Genomic DNA, 17,908 nt, shown 5'->3' with positions numbered 1-17,908 from the left:
GGAAGAGAAGAGACTGCAAGGACTCACCCGCGCAAGGGACAGAGGGGGGGGCGCCGGTGCGCCGGTGGGGGCGACGGTGGCGGGAGCGGTGGCGTCACGGGAGGCGTGGCCGCGCCTCGTGAGAGACAGAGGGGGAGAGGACGGGAGAGGGAGAGTGTACAAAAAAAATCCATGTATTTTTTTTTCTAAAACATATGTGTGTTGTATAGCATTTCTGTAAATAAAATGAGGTTTGTGACTAAATAATATTTCAAAATCGGAGCAGAACCGTTTCACACTTCCTTTGTAAAAAAGTGAAACCATTTCACACTTTGTAAAAACGTGAAACTACGATTACCTAGTTTTGCCTGTTTCGCTCCACCTTTTTGTCAGCTTCGTCTTCCTCCTCCTTCCCGGCACAGGCAAGCATCCTCGCGTGGCATCCCCCGAACTCCTCCCGACGTGGGAGGGCAAGCTCCACCCAGCGGCACGTGCGAGTGAGCTCCTCCCGGCCTGGATAGGCAGGCAAGGAGCTCCTCCCTGGCGGTGCGGGCGAGGGAGCTCCTCGCGGCATGGATGGGTAGGCGGGGGAGCTCCGATCCTCCCGGCATGAACTGTAAATGTGCACAAGGAAGAAGATGGTATGGCTGACATCTGGGCCCGCATACGGTTAGATAACAGATGGAATCGGAGGGGCTGTTTGGTTGGCCCCATAGCAAACCTTCAGCAGTCACGTTAAAATAGTCATTGTTTGGTTAAGTAGTAACGTTTGGCAGCCACAGGAAAAGCTAGTTGATCTTTCGCTGCATTCACGTCACACTTGCGGCGCCGATTTAGTCCGCCACATAACTGTGGCGCTGCCACACTCGTGGTGGCTGGACACGCCCAGCAACCATGCAGCCTCTGAATTGGTAAATTCAGCCAAACGATTCTAACAAAGTAACAAGTGATTTCTCTTTGCGAGAAACGTTTCTTCAAAGAATTCCGAACCGGACATTTCTAATAGAATCTAGAGCCTTATCAAACAACCCCTTAAACTCTGCCTAGGCTGTTGTCTGCTTGGGGCCATTTATCTCTGGTAAAAAATAATACTATCATTTGTCCCTAATTATACATCGTTTTGGCTTTTCTAGGTACGTAGCTTTATTATGCATCTAGATATATGATTGTCTAGATATACAATAAAAGTTTTATATCTAGAAATATCATAACGACATATAAACTGAAGAGGGTTATATAAATATTGTATGAGAATGCGTGTAGACCGACTTTAACCTATTTACCATTTATTATGTCTATATATAAACTCACAGTCTTATCTTTGTGTTGGGGTTTGTAAAGACGTGTGTATAGCCGCATCAACATGCTCAACGTCCTGTGTTTCACGTGACTGGTATCAAAGCTTAGGTAGCGTTTGTTTAGGAGGCAAGGTGGAGTGGCATGGTCCTGTCTCTAGTTGATGGGACGGGATGACTCTATTTTCTTTTTGGTTGAGAAGGGATGGAACCAACTCATTTTCTGTTTGGTCTAGAGACATCAAAAGTGGGATAAGCTACTAACAGGTGGGACTCATTTGTCAGTGTTTTATTTTTTATTTTTCTTTCCTCTCTCCTTATCTCTTCGTCCCCAGGTCCACCGCACGTGGCCCCACGCGTTGTCGCCTCCCACCCGCACGCGGCTCGTGCACGCGGCCTACCTGGAGCGCCAGCAGCGGCCGCCTACCCGCAACCCCTCACGTTCACATCCTCTTCTTCCTCCCCTACACGTGCCTTCTCTTCTTCTTCGCGCGCAGGCAGCGCCCGTCCAACCTATGGCAACCCCGTCCGCTCGATTCACAGGGGGAGGGATGGTCCCATTCTTGATCGTCCCCCAACCAAACAACACAAAAGAGGGATCATCCCACTCTCATCCCATCAACCAAACACTACCTTATATAGTTTCTTGTGGATTCAATTTCGATAGGATTAGAGGGACATGCCACCTCAAATCCTACATTTTTTATGTTCCTATACTTTTCCTATCCTATGTTCCAAAGGAGCCCTGACTCGATCTTTAGTGTCAGAGTAATACATTATATTTCGGCAGTGTTTTTGACTTTCGGTTTTTGTACTATTGCATTTTTGGCAAATTGGCCCCATAGCACTTTTTTGCGTTTCATTCTTCGGTGTAACTTTAAATTTTAACAAATGGATATCACTCTCATGACAATTTTGACAAAGCATGCGATAGTTTTTGAACAATATTTTCCTTCGTGCAACTAGTAAAAATATTGTGGTACAGATAAAGCTACCACTAAAAATTTAGACAGCAAAAGAAAATATCATATCTCACGTCGTTGTTTACGTATAGCCGATGAGTTGGGCATCGTTGCTATTTAGTGCTTTTATGTTTCAAAAGTCTACCTACACCTCACCTAAAAACATGGGGCATATGTTGATGACCAAAAGTGGCCAAAGGACTTTGTAGCAATATTCTTGGCAATAACGATCACAAAAATATATTGAATCATTATTGAGTCCAGAAGTCAAGAAGGGCAGAAAGAGAGAGGAGCAGAACCAGCCTGGCCGGTTCCCAAATTGGCCAAGCCGGTTTTCCATGTGCCTAGTCTGCAGAGCCAGCCTAGTCGATTCCCAAACCAGCCAAGCCGGTTTCCCTGTGACTTGTGTTGTGGCTGGCTTCTCAGGCCGGTTTGGGACCCAGCCAAGCCGGTTTCCCTGTTTGAGTTCCAACCGATTACTTTTTCAAACTGGTTTTTGGACGTGTTTTGGCATAGGAACCTTGAGACTATGATTTAGACTTGTTAAAAAGATATTTGAAAGCTTGGGATATACCTAGAGATCTATGTTTGAATAGGAGTGCTTGGAAAGCAGCTATTGAAGTGCCTGAACCGTGACTTGGGGCTCTTGGTGGGTTTCAACTCTAGCCTTCCGCAACTTGCTTGGGATTGAAAGGCTATGTTGTTGTTGTTGTTGTTGTTGTTGTTGTTGTTGTACCAAAGGAGATAAAAACATTTTAGATTGACTTCATTGAGCTAACCTGATTTAGATTTTGTTTTGTACCCCCCTTGTCCCAAAAAAACATGTCACTTTAGGATTCATAATGACTGAATCCCATAAGCATTTGGATCTTATTACTTAAAAAGGTTTAGAGTAAAGCCCCACATAATGTTTGGTCATTCTTTGTACATGTTTACCCTAGAGGATTCATGTCATTATGAATGAAAAATTGAGAATGAACAAATTTATCATGAAAAATGTACAGCACATAACTAGTGAGATGAAGACTACCTGCTCCTGTTCCTTCAGAGGTCTTGGGGAACTCGCTGGATGAGCTTGATCCAACTATATTAACAAATAAATAAATGTTTGAAAGTTTAGTATGATAATTAAGCAAAATGTAGGAGATATAATAGGCACTTTATAACAACAACAAAGAAGTTTATTCCCAAGCAAGATAGGGTAGGCTAGAGATGAACCCAGCACAAATGCAGAACCAATAAGCTTTGATTGGACTAAGAGCATCTCCAAGGGTCTTTCTTAAACTCGCTCTCTAAATCTTCATTTGGAGATCCATTTGAATCTTCTCTATATCTTTCCACCCTCCAACAACTTCTCTATATCTTGTGCACACTCTATAGATGCAACTCGCTCTCGATCTTTGGCTAGCGAGAAATCCGGAATAGAAGATGGCAATATTCGGATATCTAATTAAAAAACTGTTGGAGGGCATTTATTCACCAAAGTCTCTATTCCTATCAATAAGAAAGGATATAAAGAGCCTCTTGGAGTTGTTCTAACTTAGCTGAAAAGGCATCACAAACATTAAAAGGTGCAACTCAAAGAAAGTAGTATAAATCTTCTTCACATGAAAAAAAAGGACGTACCCAGTGCAGAGAGCTCCCGATCTGTGCGGGGTCTGGGGAAGGGTGTCAGTGGCAAGCCTTACCCTCGCCTGTGCAATGCGAGGAGACCGCGACTCGAACCCAGGGACCTTCCGGTCTTACATTAAATGTTTCTTTAGCAATATGCAATTATTAGCAACCACACTTCTATTATGTTGCAATTAAGTGTTAGTTCAGGTTCTCCTATTGTGCCTAAAAGAAGGGAAAGTAAGAGAAGAATATTGGAAGCTATCACACAAACCAGCAATGGCTCCTAGATATCGAGGGCGCTGTCAATTAGTGCAATTGCTGATTATCTTGCTCTCTGGGATAACTTGCTCAGGTGCAGCTGCATTTAGATCATCAGATGTTCCAATACGCATAAATGGCGCCTATCAAGTCAGCTAATGAACCTTTATTTCAAGGTTCTGTTAGTTTTGGTCCTTGGGAGCGGAAACCCTGGGCACCCAGAAAATGCTGTTTCTTCCTCTGGCTGGTGGTGGCGCATAATAACTGTTGGACAGCCGATCGCTTGGCACGACGAGGTTTCTCTCATCCTGAGGTCTGCCCACTTTGTGATCAATAATCAGGACCATCCAACACCTTCTGGTGTCATGCGTGTTTGCCAAGCAATTCTGGTACTTCCTTTTGCAGAAAGTTGGACTTGCTGTACTCTGCCCTCAACCCTTGGAGCTTTCTTTTGATGATCTCCTGATCGGTGGTGCAGAACTTGCTCTATTGTGAGTGGTCCCATTCAATAGAGCCTAAACTCGCTCATCATATTTGGTTCATGAACTTTGTAGAAACAAAGAAATAATTGTGTTTAATGGTGCTTCTCCGAGCTTATCTCCGGTCCTGTCTATAGCTGGGAAGCACAGCTCTGGGGCATGGCAGGTGCTAAGGGGTTCTATTTCCTTGCTTCCTTTACCCCGGCTAGCAAATTTTCATGATCTCACTACTACAGATTGATTTATCACTGTCGCCACTTTCACTGCCTTAGCGATAGAAGCGACGGTGTGATACTTGCACCGTCGGTTGGAACGATAGCGAGGCCTCCTAAGACTAAAACCGGTAGTTTAGACTTTTACCACCGACGGGTTAATGATAGATATAGCAGTGGTATTGGGGTTGCATTTCATCCATCGCATGAAAAGCCGGGCCGACTAGGATACACATTTTACCCGCCAGCCCTAAAGTAGGGTTTGGTCAACCGGCGGTAAATTCAGCGTGAGTGTTGAATTGCCTCAACTTTCAAGGCCATCAAATCACCATTACTTCCGCTGCCTGAAGCCTAAGAGCCGCGTACCCACTGCTCTACATATACTTCAGGCCCGGTGCCCTCCGAAACGTCCCCTCTTGTTCATCCATCATCCCCTTCTCTTCCAATTTACAAAGAAAATGTCGGACTGCCCATCAAGTTTCCAAGCAGTCCGTCGTCCAGCGAGGATGAATTGCCTTCCCACCACTCCTCCGAGGAGAACGTCTCCTCCAATGACGGGATGTCTGATTACAGTCCTCCGTGGAGCTCCGAGAAGTAGGACCCGGAGGAGGAGGAGGAGGAGGACGAGGACGACGCCGACGCCGAAGACGATGACGACAACTCCGACGACTCCGACTTCGCCTCACCTCCTCCCAAGCGAGCGAGGCGAGCATGATCCTCTCTGCGAGAGGATCATATTTAGATTAAGTAGTTTATAGTTAGTATAAGTAGTTTTAATAGTTTAGGTTAGTTATTATGTTTCCGGACGAGTACAATCATATACTCGTCCAAATTGTATTTATCTGTATATGCAATGAATCAATGAAAAAAAGTTCTTTGAAATATTATGTTTCCTACTGCTGTTCTTCCTACCTATCTTTGATTCTTGCTATATATATGAATGAAAAGTAAAAATTGTCATGTACGGTTCTGGTTCCAGGAGAATCTAATAGCAGTTCAACTGCTGACAATCGCCGTATTATAGCGTTGGATTAGAATGGCAATGGTCGGCTTAATACGGATACTGTTTACCCTATCCCGTGCCATCCGTTCTCGCTGCCGATCAATCTGTTTGGAAAAGAAACCTAGAACTGCCTGGTCCGTTCCCCAACTATCCTCGGCCCTATCGGCGCATTCGCGGCTGTTGGAACCACTAAAAAACCCCAATACAAAGCCATTAGTTCTCTCCACCCATTGCCTCATCTTCATTCTCCCCACCAGTTGCTTCATCTTCATTCTCCCCACCAGTTGCTTCATTTTCATTCTCCCCACCCGCCTTTGCTTGCCCTACCTCGAGCACCTTGCATTGTCGTCGTGGACAACGCCCCGTGAAGGTTAGATGGATTCGGTCACCCCCCGCTGTTTGCATTTGGTTCCAATTGGTTTTGGGTTCAGCGTCAATTTTGTTCATATTAGAAATTTCTTCATTGCAATAGATGTCTTACTTCGGAAGAAGCCATTACGATGCGAGCAACCTTGCCTTTTGGCGGCTAGAGGTGGCACCAGGACCCCAGATGATGGTGTTTGCTACTTAGGGACAGAGCATTCACTCGGACCGACTGTTATTGTTGAAGCTGTTGTTCGTCACCTCCTTGAACCACAAAATTTGACAAGAATCGTTCAAGACCCTGTTTGTGGAGAGATTTTTATGCTTTGTAGGACTGGATAGGAAGTAGACATACTTTATAGATACAATGTGTCCGTGGACGGAGATGCTGTCATCTTCGCTACGGTTCACTACCTCTGGCTTTCGGGACCACATCAACCAATTGAGTACCTTAGCAACTGTCTACCCATCCGACATTAAGCCTTAGAATTTGTGAAACTTTTATGTTAATGAAGTTTATATGTACTGATGAAACCTCTGGATCAGTATATATGAGTACTGCATAATCGTTGAACTATTACTTCGGTTGAACTGTTAATTGAATCAGTTGGTCTTGATTGTGGTCCACGTGTACATCTCTATGTAAGCACAAAGGATCCAAAACAGACCTTCTACAGGCGGATAGTACCCTGAACCGGCGGTGACACAGCATTTCATCTTGGTGGGAGTCCGAGGGTTTTGAAGGACGTTTTGGCGCCTTGGCGGGAGACAAAAGCATAGACAAAAGACCTGAGCCGACCTCTTCACTCAGAGTGTGTGCAACACTTTGAACCCTGACTGCTCCATGGCTGCATCTAGCTCTAACTCCTACCAGTGGTCGGCACCATCCCAGGGTGCCGTCGCGAGAACACCGTCTTCCAGCGGAGGAGGCTACAACGGGAGGGGGGCGCCCATCCCGTGCCGCGTCAAGAACCACCTCTACGCATACCAGCCACCACTTTTGTGTCGCTACGGCTTGAAGACGTCTCGTTGGATTTCATGGAGTGATGGAAACCAAGGACGTCGGTGCCATAGTTTTTAAGGCGGTAAGGCGAGGTGCGGCGCTCCACCCCCTTCCAGACGCCTAGGCAAATTAGGCGCGTGGCGAGGCGACGCCATACACATACTGTTGTTCACAATCAGAGCCTCAAAGGCACATATAACAATGACACAGATCAATAAATTAACCTCTCTTATGCAGCAAAGTTCAGACGTCAGAGAGACAAACAGTCAAGCATATATTAATTATTCACAGCAATTAGGCAACCACGTCAGAAGAGTACACCTGTGAGCTATCCATTCCAACTATCAAACTGTAACACATAAATAGGAGAAACGAGCAGAGCAGAGAAAGCAAAGTAGAGCATAGGAAGGAGCAGAGCATGGGAACAAGGCGGAGGAAGAGCAGAGGAAGAAGGGGGAGGAAGAGCAGAGGAAGAAGGGGGAGCAAGAGGAGAGCCGCACAGCAGCAGAGGAAAGAGGGGGAGGACGTAAGTGCCAATCGTGCGGTCGCAGAGCAAAGTCGCGGTTGGGGACAGGGCCGAAGTCGGTCGTGGGTCGCAGCGGACGGAGCGGGAGTCGGTCACAGACAGGGCTGGAGTCGCGGACGGGACGGAGTCGCGCTCGCGCAGGCGGGTCACGGACGGGGCAGACTCGCGCGGGGGCAGTCGCCTGCGGCACGCCAGTGCCGGATTCCAGGTGCGCCGCCGCCCTCCTCTCTCTTCCTCTCTCCTCCCTTTCCCTCTCCTTCTCCCTCTCTCAACTGACGCGATGGGGATTGGGTTGGCGGGAGGTGTAGGCGCGCAGCTGCTTCTTTTCCCACGCGCGCGCATCACTTCGCTCTTTTCCTGCGCGACGCTGGTCTTTCCCGCGTGCTTTTCCGTCCAGCGGCGTCCGCCTTAGCGAAATCAACGCCTAGGCGACGCCTTCAGCCGTGAGGCGACGCCATACGCGATGAGGGCGCGACAACCCTGTTTGGAATCCCGCTCGGATGACTAGGCGACGCCTTAAAAACTATGGTCGGTACCACAGATGCTGCAGGGCAAATAATGTAACTCGATTTCTTTCGCAATGCAAATGCTGAAATCCCGCTGTACTTATAGTAATTTGGTTTTTTTGTAGCCCGACTTAGATTGCGGATTCTTTAAGTAGCACGATCCACAATATGGGAAATTTCTGGGGACTTTAATTTTGGATTTACGTGACAAGATTTGGGAGCTGAAGGCATTGGCCAATGTTACAACAAATGAAGAACGTCTGCAGGAGGAGGAAGAGATTATGCCACGGATTGAAGAAATGGCCAGGGTTCTAACGAAGATGATGGAAGATTTCGTACCTTTGAGAAAGAAATGTGCTTCCTGTTTTTCTTTCATTTAATTTTGTACTTACCTTAGTTCTTGGCATGTTCATTGGCTAGTTGCTTAGTTAACCGCAGTATATTCAAGTATCAATTTATGATGTATCGGACTGAAATCTGTCACTTTTGTACAACTATTGGTAAACTAAATGCAAGGCGATTATTTAGTTGTTTAATTTATTAAAATGTAAATGCTAGTACATCTAAGTATCAATTGATGTGTCGGACTGAAATCTATCACTATTGTACAACTATTGTTGAACTAAATGGAAGGCTAACTAGGTGTTCAATTTATTGAACTATAAATTATAGTAGATCAAAGTATCAATTGATGTGTTGGAGGCATCCTACTTCTCTGGACACTGGACCTTGGTATAGGGCAACCAATTTATTGAACTGTATATACACTCCTACGGTCCTACCACACCTTCCTCCCATCCATTCCCCACTCTGCTCCCTTGCTCTGCTTCACCCTACTAGCGTCGGACGAAAGGCAGCCTCTCACGTGCTCACTGCTCCTTCACCTCCAAGCCTCAACGGCGCACAAATCTTCAGCGCGTCGTCCTTGCTTCTCTGCTCCATCCGGATCTAAGGTAACTGCACTGGATCTGCTCCTTAACCGAATTCTATATTCATTTGTATTGCTCTCTCGTGCTCTCTGCTCCTTCACCTCCAACCTAGCTACAGTAATTTTGTTGGATCTGCAAATAAAAATACATCTCCTCGTTCTGGAGTTTGTGGCCTTGTATATCCGTGGAGTGCAGCTTGTGAGCCTTATTATCCTTAGTATTGGTTCACCGAATCAGTGCTTTGTGAACAAAGTCGATGAGCTAAATGAAAGTGTACCAATGGATGTGGACAGGATTGTAGTGATCAAGGCTCGTGATGACATGGAGATTGACAACGTGTTAGTCGCTGAATTCTCACTCTTGGTAGTAGGAGAATTCTTACTCTCATCAAGAGAGGATGACACTAGGAGTTGGGGCAATTTTCTTGTCTATTTCTTACACAAGCTCACACAAATGCCATGCCAACCTGAGGGGTTGGGGTTACATATTTATAGGCTGCTAGCCAGCCAAGCATATGCCAAGATGCTAGTCTAAGATGCTAATATATTGTCCTAGCTAAGATGCTGTCCTCTAGTCTAAAATGTTGTCCTCTAAAATGATGTCCTCTAATATAAGATGTTGTCCTAAACACAGAAAAACAGCCACAAGGACCATGTGGGCAGCATAGCCCCACAAAGACCAGCCACACATGAGACTTATCCATCATTCTCCCCCTAAGTTTTGTGCGTCGTCTTGTGGGAGAGTTGAACCATCCCGGTCCTGGAGCAGAGCTCAAGGAACTTGATCCTCCCAAGGGGCTTGGTGAGCAGGTCTGCAAGCTGGTCCTTGGTGTTGATGTAGCTCGCCTTGATGCTCCCTTCCTCCAAACAGCCTCGGATGAAGTGGTACCTCACCCGGATGTGCTTGCTGCGTTCGTGGAACACGGGGTTCTTTGCCAGGGCCAGAGCGGACTTGCTGTCCACCCTGAGCTCCACCGCTCTAGTGTCTCTGCCGAGGAGATCACCAAGCAGTCGAGCGAGCCAGAGCGCCCGAGTCGAAGCGGTGGAGGCCGCTATGTACTCGGCCTCGCAGCTGGACAGGGCCACCATCTGCTGCTTGACCGACTGCCAGCTAACGGGGCACTTGCCGAGGAAGAAGAGGATCCCGCTCATGCTCTTGCTGGTGTCGATGTCACCGGCGTGGTCGCTGTACCCGACGAAGTGTACCGCCCCAGGGCACCTCGGGTAGTAGAGGCCGTGGTCGAGAGTCCCCGCAACGTAGCGGATGATCCTTTTCACAGCCTGCTGGTGCTCCGTCGTCGGTCGCTGCATGAACCGACTAACATAGCCGACAGAGAATGCCAAGTCCGGCCGTGTGTGGGCGAGGTAGCGAAGGCTCCCCACAAGACGCCGGTACTGCGTAGCGTCCACCCTCCGTTGTGCTGTCGCGGCTCCGCTTCAGCCTCTCCTCCATCGGAGTGAGAGCTGGGTTGCAGTCGGTGAGCCCAGCTAGCTCAACGACGCGCTTGGCGTAGGCGGTCTGTCGAAGCGTGATCCCAGAGTTATCCTGGTGTACTTCGATTCCCAGGTAGAAGGAGAGAGGCCCCAGGTCACTCATCTGGAAGGTGGCCTTCATCTCTTCTTTGAATGCCGCCACCTCCGCATCCTTGGTGCCGGTGATCACCAAGTCGTCGACGTAGACACCCACCAGCAGGGCATTTCCTCCATTGCCCCGTCGGTAGATGGCCGCCTCGTGCGGGCTTTGCTCGAAGCCCATCCCCTTTAGCGTGGAATCTAGCTTGGCATTCCACGCCCTCGGTGCCTACCGCAAGCCATAGAGGGCCTTGCGCAGGCGGAGCACCTTGCCCTCCTTGCCGGGGATCGCAAATCCCGGCGGCTGGTGCACGTAGACCTCCTTCAAGTCGCCGTTAAGGAACGCCGACTTGACGTCCATGTGATGAACACGCCAGCCCTCCTAGGCAGCTAGCGAAAGGAGGAGTCGCACGGACTCCATCCGTGCCACGAGAGCAAAGGCGTCGTCGAAGTCGACCCCCTCCTGCTGCACGAAACCTCGCGCCACCAAGCGAGCCTTGTGCTTGACGATGGCACCGGCTTCATCCCTCTTCAGCTTGTACACCCACTTAAGGGTGATCGCGCGATGACCACGAGGAAGGTCAGCAAGCTCCCAGGTGTGGTTCTTCTCAACCGCATCCATCTCCAACTGCATCGCGGCGCGCCATGCCGCGTGTCTCTCGGCCTCTGCAAACGACCGAGGCTCGCCATCGTCACACGCAAGGTGCAACTGCGCCGCCAGGTCGTGAGGCACCGGTCCCGGCACCGGCTGGTCGCCGAGAAGGTTCTCCATCGTACGGTACCGCAATGGCTCGCCGTCGTGGTACGCGTCGATGCACTCCTCGTCGTGAGAGAGCGGAGTAGCGAGCTCAACCGGGCTGTGCTCGACACGAGCTGGAGTAGACGTGCCCGGAGAGGTGCCGATCGATGCTGGAGTGCGTGGCATTGCTGGCTGTGGTGGAGCCGGCGAAGAACTCATCGCAGCCAAGGTCCTCGCACTTCCATGTGATTGAATTTGTTGAGGTGGAGAGTGCGTGCGTAGGTGTGAAGATCTACTCATCTAAAACTGCAGCATGGATCTTTAAGGAATCTGAATAAGACGAGGATAGTATTGTTCTACGTTCAAAATTGAGAAGTATTTTTCTTAATGGTTTTATGTACATGGTTGAGTACCCTACGATAGTTACTGTAGATATGGAGGAAAAGACATGGAGGACAATTCGTAAACCAGGTGGTGCTGAAATGTCCATCAAGCTCAGGGTCACATGTGTGTGTGTTGTGCTGATTTTCGCAATAGGTCTTGGCTTTTAGTGTGGATACTTGAAGACTATGGTACTGATAACTGGAATTGGAAGCATGTTGTGAACACGAAGAAACTGTTTGGACTGTATGAATATTAAAGTTGGTTCTGAGCTTTGTGATAAGGAGTACAGAGTGATTACAGTTTACCCAGAATGGAATTTCATTTTCCTTGTTGAGAAGGATAGAACATTGATTGCATATGACATGGACCGCAGAAAGGTTCATGTCATCCATGCCCGTGTCATCCGCTTTTGTAGATCAAGAGAGCGTTTTCATATGAACAGGCCTTACTATCTTCCTTATGTTCTCTTGTTCATGGAGTCATTAATAGAGCAGTAAAGGTGCATTTCCTGCATTTCGTCACAACAGTCTTTGTTCAGGTAGACATTTGTTTTCATTCTATATATGTATAGGCCAATTTTGGCTTGGTAACTAAAGGAATGATATGTTCAATATTAATAATTCTGCTGCTTTGTTCAAGTTGTGGATCAGAGATGAATAAGAGGGGTTCCATGATGCATTTGCTACCAATCCAAAGGATACACTAATTATATTCATTTTGCCTTGCAAACAGGAGTGCCACATATAAGGAGCATAGCTACGTCATTTCGTTATGTAAGTCTGTATAGAATAGTATGCTCTATGTACCGCTTGTGTTACATATTAGTTCAGAAAGATGTTATGATAGCGTCCATTGTTATTGTAAAAAGTACTCTTGTTTGTGAACATAATTTATGGATGTAATGATTATATATTTGTATGCTTTGTATTCATCAAGCTATTAAGGGCCCAGCTGAATTAGTAACTATTGTGAAACAGGATGAAATTATGTCACCTGTCGCTATACGTATTATGCGGCAGGGATAAAAGTGTATCACCGCCGAATCGTTTAGTAACCCGACACCGACTAAACGATCATCAAAGGCGGATCGTGGTTCAAGACGACGGTGACCATGACCTTTATACTGGTGGATCATACGTTGAAGCGACGGTGGTGCTAACCTCTACACAGGCGTCTCGGCCATCGAACCGACAGCGAACCCGCACCGCTGACAGTCGGGTCGAAGTACAAGGCGACGGTGCTAATGACAACTACACAGGTGGTTGATGTGCCCACACGACGATTTTGATAGCCTCGACACAGTCGTATCATTTGCCAATGCGGCGGTGTTAGTGTACATCCACAGCCGGGTCGTGCTCCAATGCGACTGAAGTAAAGACCTAATCACGGACGGATCATAAGCCAATCGGCGGTGTTAGTGTACACCGCAGTCGTTCCCAGATGGCAACGGTGAAGGCTATGACCATCATTGTCGACAACTTACTGCCGAAGCCGAAATTGGACTGCGATGTGGGTTACGACGCGGCTGTGAAAGGTGCGAGTGTAGTAGTGTCTTCTCTCTGGCTAGTTTTGTCTGTGGCATGTTTCAGGATGGGAATGGGTTGACCTGCCCAGCCTTGGACCGAGCCCTATGACCTCAAGGCAACTTTAGGGGCCATGGGTCAACCCATTTCACTTAAAGGTTATCCTTCCTAACCCAGTACATCATAAGTTTGCAAGTTTACCATGATTTTAATTTTATCTATTTTCACCTCCAAAATATGATATTCCTCAATCTACTTCCAAGCATAGACATGTTTAAAAGTTATGACCAACCGTGCTTATTCAGAAAAATAAAGATCAACAAATTCAAAAAAAAAAAGATTGTTATGTGACTATTGGGTCGACCCATGTTACCTATTGGGAAACTAGGTTCTGGCGCTATCGGCCCATTTCAGACTTTGAGGCCGTCCCCTATGACCCATTGGCCTTGCTTTTATGGGTCGGGTCAACTACTCAATGGGTCGCCCTAGCCCATTCCCATCCCATCGCCCGTTAGTATCTCTTTTCTCTCTTATTAATGAAATTAATGAAATGACATGCACCTATCCTGCGTTATTCGATAAAAAAAACTAATGAAGCAAGTAAGTGTTAGAGTGTTTCCTTCCTCATGAAAGGATTAAACCAAACCAAATTATTATTAAGCTGAAGGTTAACTGACCTCAAAGGAACTTATTAAAAAAATGGCAACATATTTAATCATCTATAGAAAGGAAGCTAAGCTATCTCAGTTGGTCAAGGGTGTGGATCTATGCGAGGACCATCCAGGTTCAAGTTCTTGCTGAGGCGAATTTGGGTGCCTATTTTCTTATTAATAAAATGCCACCTAGTTCTCCTAGGTTGGTCTAGTTTTAAGTAATCATCTAAAAATTGCTCATATTTCGAGATGATGCTAGAATGATTAATCACTAAGAACAGAGGATGGACCGAGTTCAGTAAATGAAACTTAGCTACATAATGCCAAATGAATTGATCAGCTGGAAAAGAACTTACATCCATTGGGCTTCTGGAAGTGAGGAGGTCCTTGTCCCTGTCATTTATCTCGTAGTCAAAACTTAACTCACTGCCATCACTATGATTATCGTGGTAAGAGCTGTAATCATCAATATTACTGTCATCATCCAGTCCACTGAAGTGGTAGTCAATGTGCTGCTTCTCAGCAACTGCTTTGACACAAGGCTCCAGAGACTCTAGATGCTTCAGCCCTTTCCTGAAAAAACTCAACTGAAAATCCAAATAATAGTAAGATAGTTGTAGTCTTTACCACTGCATAGGAGTCATCATTAGTTGTAGTTCTTGGTGAAGACATGTTAAGCTACCTGAGCAGCATGATGACGAGCAGCCTGTGTCAAAATACTTAGAAATTGACCTTGCTTTAGTGATTTCAAGCGAAATATAAACAATGCTGCCTCCTCTTGGTACTCAAGAAACGAAGTTTGCAGTTGTTCTGATGAGAATGATTCATTTTTGGGGTGCCTCGATCGCCCTCCTTTCTCCCCATAGGCTGCTCGCATGGCTTCATATTCCGCTCTGAAATGGAAAAAAATATTTACAAGGAGGAAAAGCACAGATTGTAAAATGGATAAGATGACATTCAAGAAACGTGTACCTTTTCTGATCACATTGGTCTTTCATTTCCTGAATCAGTAGGAAAGAAATGTAAGGACAGCATGTCACATGATGGACTAAACTAAGTGTGAGGAATTAAGTTTTTCTTTTATTTGGAGATGATGATAAATGCAATATGAACAACAAATTAGCAAAATAACAATATTTGAACATGAGCTCACAATTGCATGAAGTTGAGAAAAGCATAATCAGGGAGATCTAACCTCTACAACTTGTAGCTCTTTCAGAAGGGATTCTGATGGATTTGTGATTGTATTTATAATATTTGTACGCTATAAAGAAAGAAAAAATACTAGTAAGCATACAAATTATACATTAAATAGTATGATTGATTGAAGAATATATGTTGTGATACAATTTTACAACAGTGACAAAGGACTTTACATAGCCATCCACAAATTTCTGTAGTTCAAATTGGGCCTTCCCTAGCATCATCAGCACTTTACCTGCAGGTAGGACTAAATGAATAGAACGAAGAAGGCCTGATACTTCTTAAAATAAAGATGTATCTCTAAAAAACAAACATGAGAATTTTGTTTTCTACGTTCACTGAAAGCTAGAAGAAAAGTATCATCAACTAACAAGTGTTTTCAATGAAGGATTTGGCAATTCTCCTTGCAACTATCAAGAGATAAACTGGACACTAGTATGGCAAAACTGGATGACAAGTCTGCCACGATGTCAAAAAAAAGAACACCCTCAAAATTGGTACTGGAGGTAAAAAGGAAGAAAATATCTAAAACAAACTAATATTACTAGTAGATCTTAAAGACCAGTTCATGATTCAGTAGTTCACGTAAATGGATTGCTCAACGGGCTTCTATCCAAATCCATTGGATAATATTCCATTCTTCCAAATCCCATTTTACTGCATCCTCCTGTTTCAGGTTCAGCCAACACCTGTCTCTCTTTATACAGGGGGCTGAGTAGATGAAAATTCTGTTTCGGGGCTTATCCATACAAAAATGACATACAGCGTTCAAGAAAGAAATGGACATGCTGAAAAAATAGCATAGTTGGCTCTAAAACACGAAATTTGATTTGCTAAAACGCACTCGTAAGAACAATTTCAGACCACAAAGTTTCCATATCATACGTACTTACAGATCCACACAATCACTCACCACTTTCATCATCATCATAGTTCAATGCAGCTTTTTCAAGCAAGCAAGTTCCCATTTCATCCATGGCTTCTGCAAACTCTGCAGGAGTGGATTACATGTGATTGTAAGAATATGACAGACAAAATATCTGATGTGGCAATAGGGACAGTTTTATTTCAGTATAAGTAAAAATAGCAATTACCATATACACTATTTGTTGTTGCAGCTGCAGCTGAAAGCAAGCTATCGTAACAGTTCCTCATATCTTCCATTTCCTGCAAAGTACGATTTCACGTTCATGTTACAAAAAGGTGGGTTAAACAATTTTAATTTCCATTAAAGGACAGTTGTAGGCCCCAAATCTTCTCTTCCTATTATAATTCACATGAGAAAGTGAATGACTTGTGAATTTTTCTGAAATTTCAAATCATGGATCAGCTTGTAGTCCTGTCAAACTTGTACCATATAATAAACTTCAATTGCATTCGTCTAATCCAACATCACATTCATGTCTGAACAGCTTTCACCATAATTTATCCATTAAGATGCAGACACTAAGGACAGGAACTCTCCTAAATTTCAGAAAACGTATTTCCACACTGTTATTAATATAATAACGCCCAGCAGGCAACGCAAGGTTAAACAAATGATCTGTCCTCTCATAACGACTTTGAATTGCTGACTGCGAGACCAGTTCTAGATAGCTACTTTCTGCGACCCAAGCTTCCTGCCGTGGACTTTGACCAGGAAGAAACAGGCCAAGTGCTTCTGAACTCCAAATCTCTAATGGCCACAATAACACACGAAAGCGAGCAAATCCACACATTTCGCTGATTATATCCAAACAATATATGAAATTATGAACAATTTACTAAGAAGAATTCCCACAGCCTAAAGGAAAATGGGCAACCTATACACGAAATAAACACAAAAAAGGATTCATCGCTCAGTACAAATGTATTAGCGAAGATCATCCGATCCTAAAAAATCACCGTGGCCCAGGAACAAGTCGCTGCGGTCAACACGAGCCATGAAAATCCGCGGCATAAGCAGGGGGTGGGATCGCGGCTCCTCGACGAGCACACACGATCCGACTTTGGCGCGTAACCACACGGCAGAACCAACAGCGCAGCAATAACCCGGCAGGAACGAAGAGAGGCGTTCGGGGCGGAGACGAGACCTGGGCGGCGTAGGTGAGCTCGTCGAGCTTGGCGGGTGGCGGGCCATGGTCCTTCCTCTCCCTGTGGTGGTGGTGGTGGGCGAAGCCCCGGAACCTGCGCAATGGCGATTTCATCCCCTTCCGCCTTGAATCCCCAGGCCGGAATCGCAACACCGAATCGCAGGCCCGCGACGATGATTAGCAGGAGAGGTGGAGAGAGGGGAGAAGGCGAGGCTGGCGTTCTTCGTTGCTGCAGCTCTCGAGCTTTGGAATTTTGGGACGAAAACTGATGGGAAGAATAGTCAGTCGTCGGAGAGGGGGAGTTTATGGCGTGGTTTTTGGAGAGATAGAATAGATGGATTCATTTTGATCCATGTTTGACCAAACGTAGCAAGCGTGACCCTGTAAAGTGCGAGATATATGGCATAAATAAGTCGTACACAACCATGTGTTTTATATAGTTTCAATACATAATTTTTTTACATCATAGGATTAAGATCAAAGAGCCTTCACCCTTCTTAACCTCTAGCCACTACAGATCACAGATCACAAATTTTTTTCTATGGAAGGACAAATCACAGATCCACTGCCGTCGTCGTCGCCACCGCCACTGCCATGGCCGGCGCGCGCGCGGGGAGGCACGCTGGGCGCGGGG

General features: G+C 45.9%; 1 protein-coding gene across 1 annotated transcript; it reads right to left on the bottom strand.

Annotated features, from left to right (window-relative positions):
- Positions 1-2,968: 2,968 nt before the first annotated feature.
- Positions 2,969-17,613, bottom strand: LOC136495245 (uncharacterized protein At2g33490-like). Its single transcript, XM_066491222.1, has 9 exons — positions 17,275-17,613; positions 16,297-16,369; positions 16,116-16,193; positions 15,376-15,437; positions 15,195-15,263; positions 14,972-15,000; positions 14,682-14,892; positions 14,356-14,586; positions 2,969-3,320 (listed from the first exon to the last, which is right to left on the bottom strand). Exons 1-9 carry the CDS (start codon positions 17,386-17,388, stop codon positions 3,183-3,185), a joined length of 1,005 nt encoding a protein of 334 aa, XP_066347319.1. The 5' UTR covers positions 17,389-17,613; the 3' UTR covers positions 2,969-3,182.
- Positions 17,614-17,908: the final 295 nt, after the last annotated feature.

The sequence above is a fragment of the Miscanthus floridulus genome, chromosome 12 (genome assembly GCF_019320115.1).
Source record: "Miscanthus floridulus cultivar M001 chromosome 12, ASM1932011v1, whole genome shotgun sequence".
In the NCBI taxonomy this organism is placed as follows: Eukaryota; Viridiplantae; Streptophyta; class Magnoliopsida; order Poales; family Poaceae; genus Miscanthus; species Miscanthus floridulus.
The sequence above is the reverse complement of the archived record's forward strand: the minus strand, read 5'-3'. Positions and strand labels throughout refer to the sequence as shown.

What these genes read in the sequence shown, in the direction of transcription:
- LOC136495245 (XM_066491222.1), bottom strand. Translation starts at nt 17,388, where the DNA reads ATGAAATCGCCATTGCGCAGGTTCCGGGGCTTCGCCCACCACCACCAC. An exon ending in GACCAATGTGATCAGAAAAG is followed by an intron (nt 14,893 to 14,971) that starts GTACACGTTTCT and finishes TTTCCATTTCAG; the next exon opens with AGCGGAATATGAAGCCATGC. An exon ending in CTCGTCATCATGCTGCTCAG is followed by an intron (nt 14,587 to 14,681) that starts GTAGCTTAACAT and finishes TTGGATTTTCAG; the next exon opens with TTGAGTTTTTTCAGGAAAGG.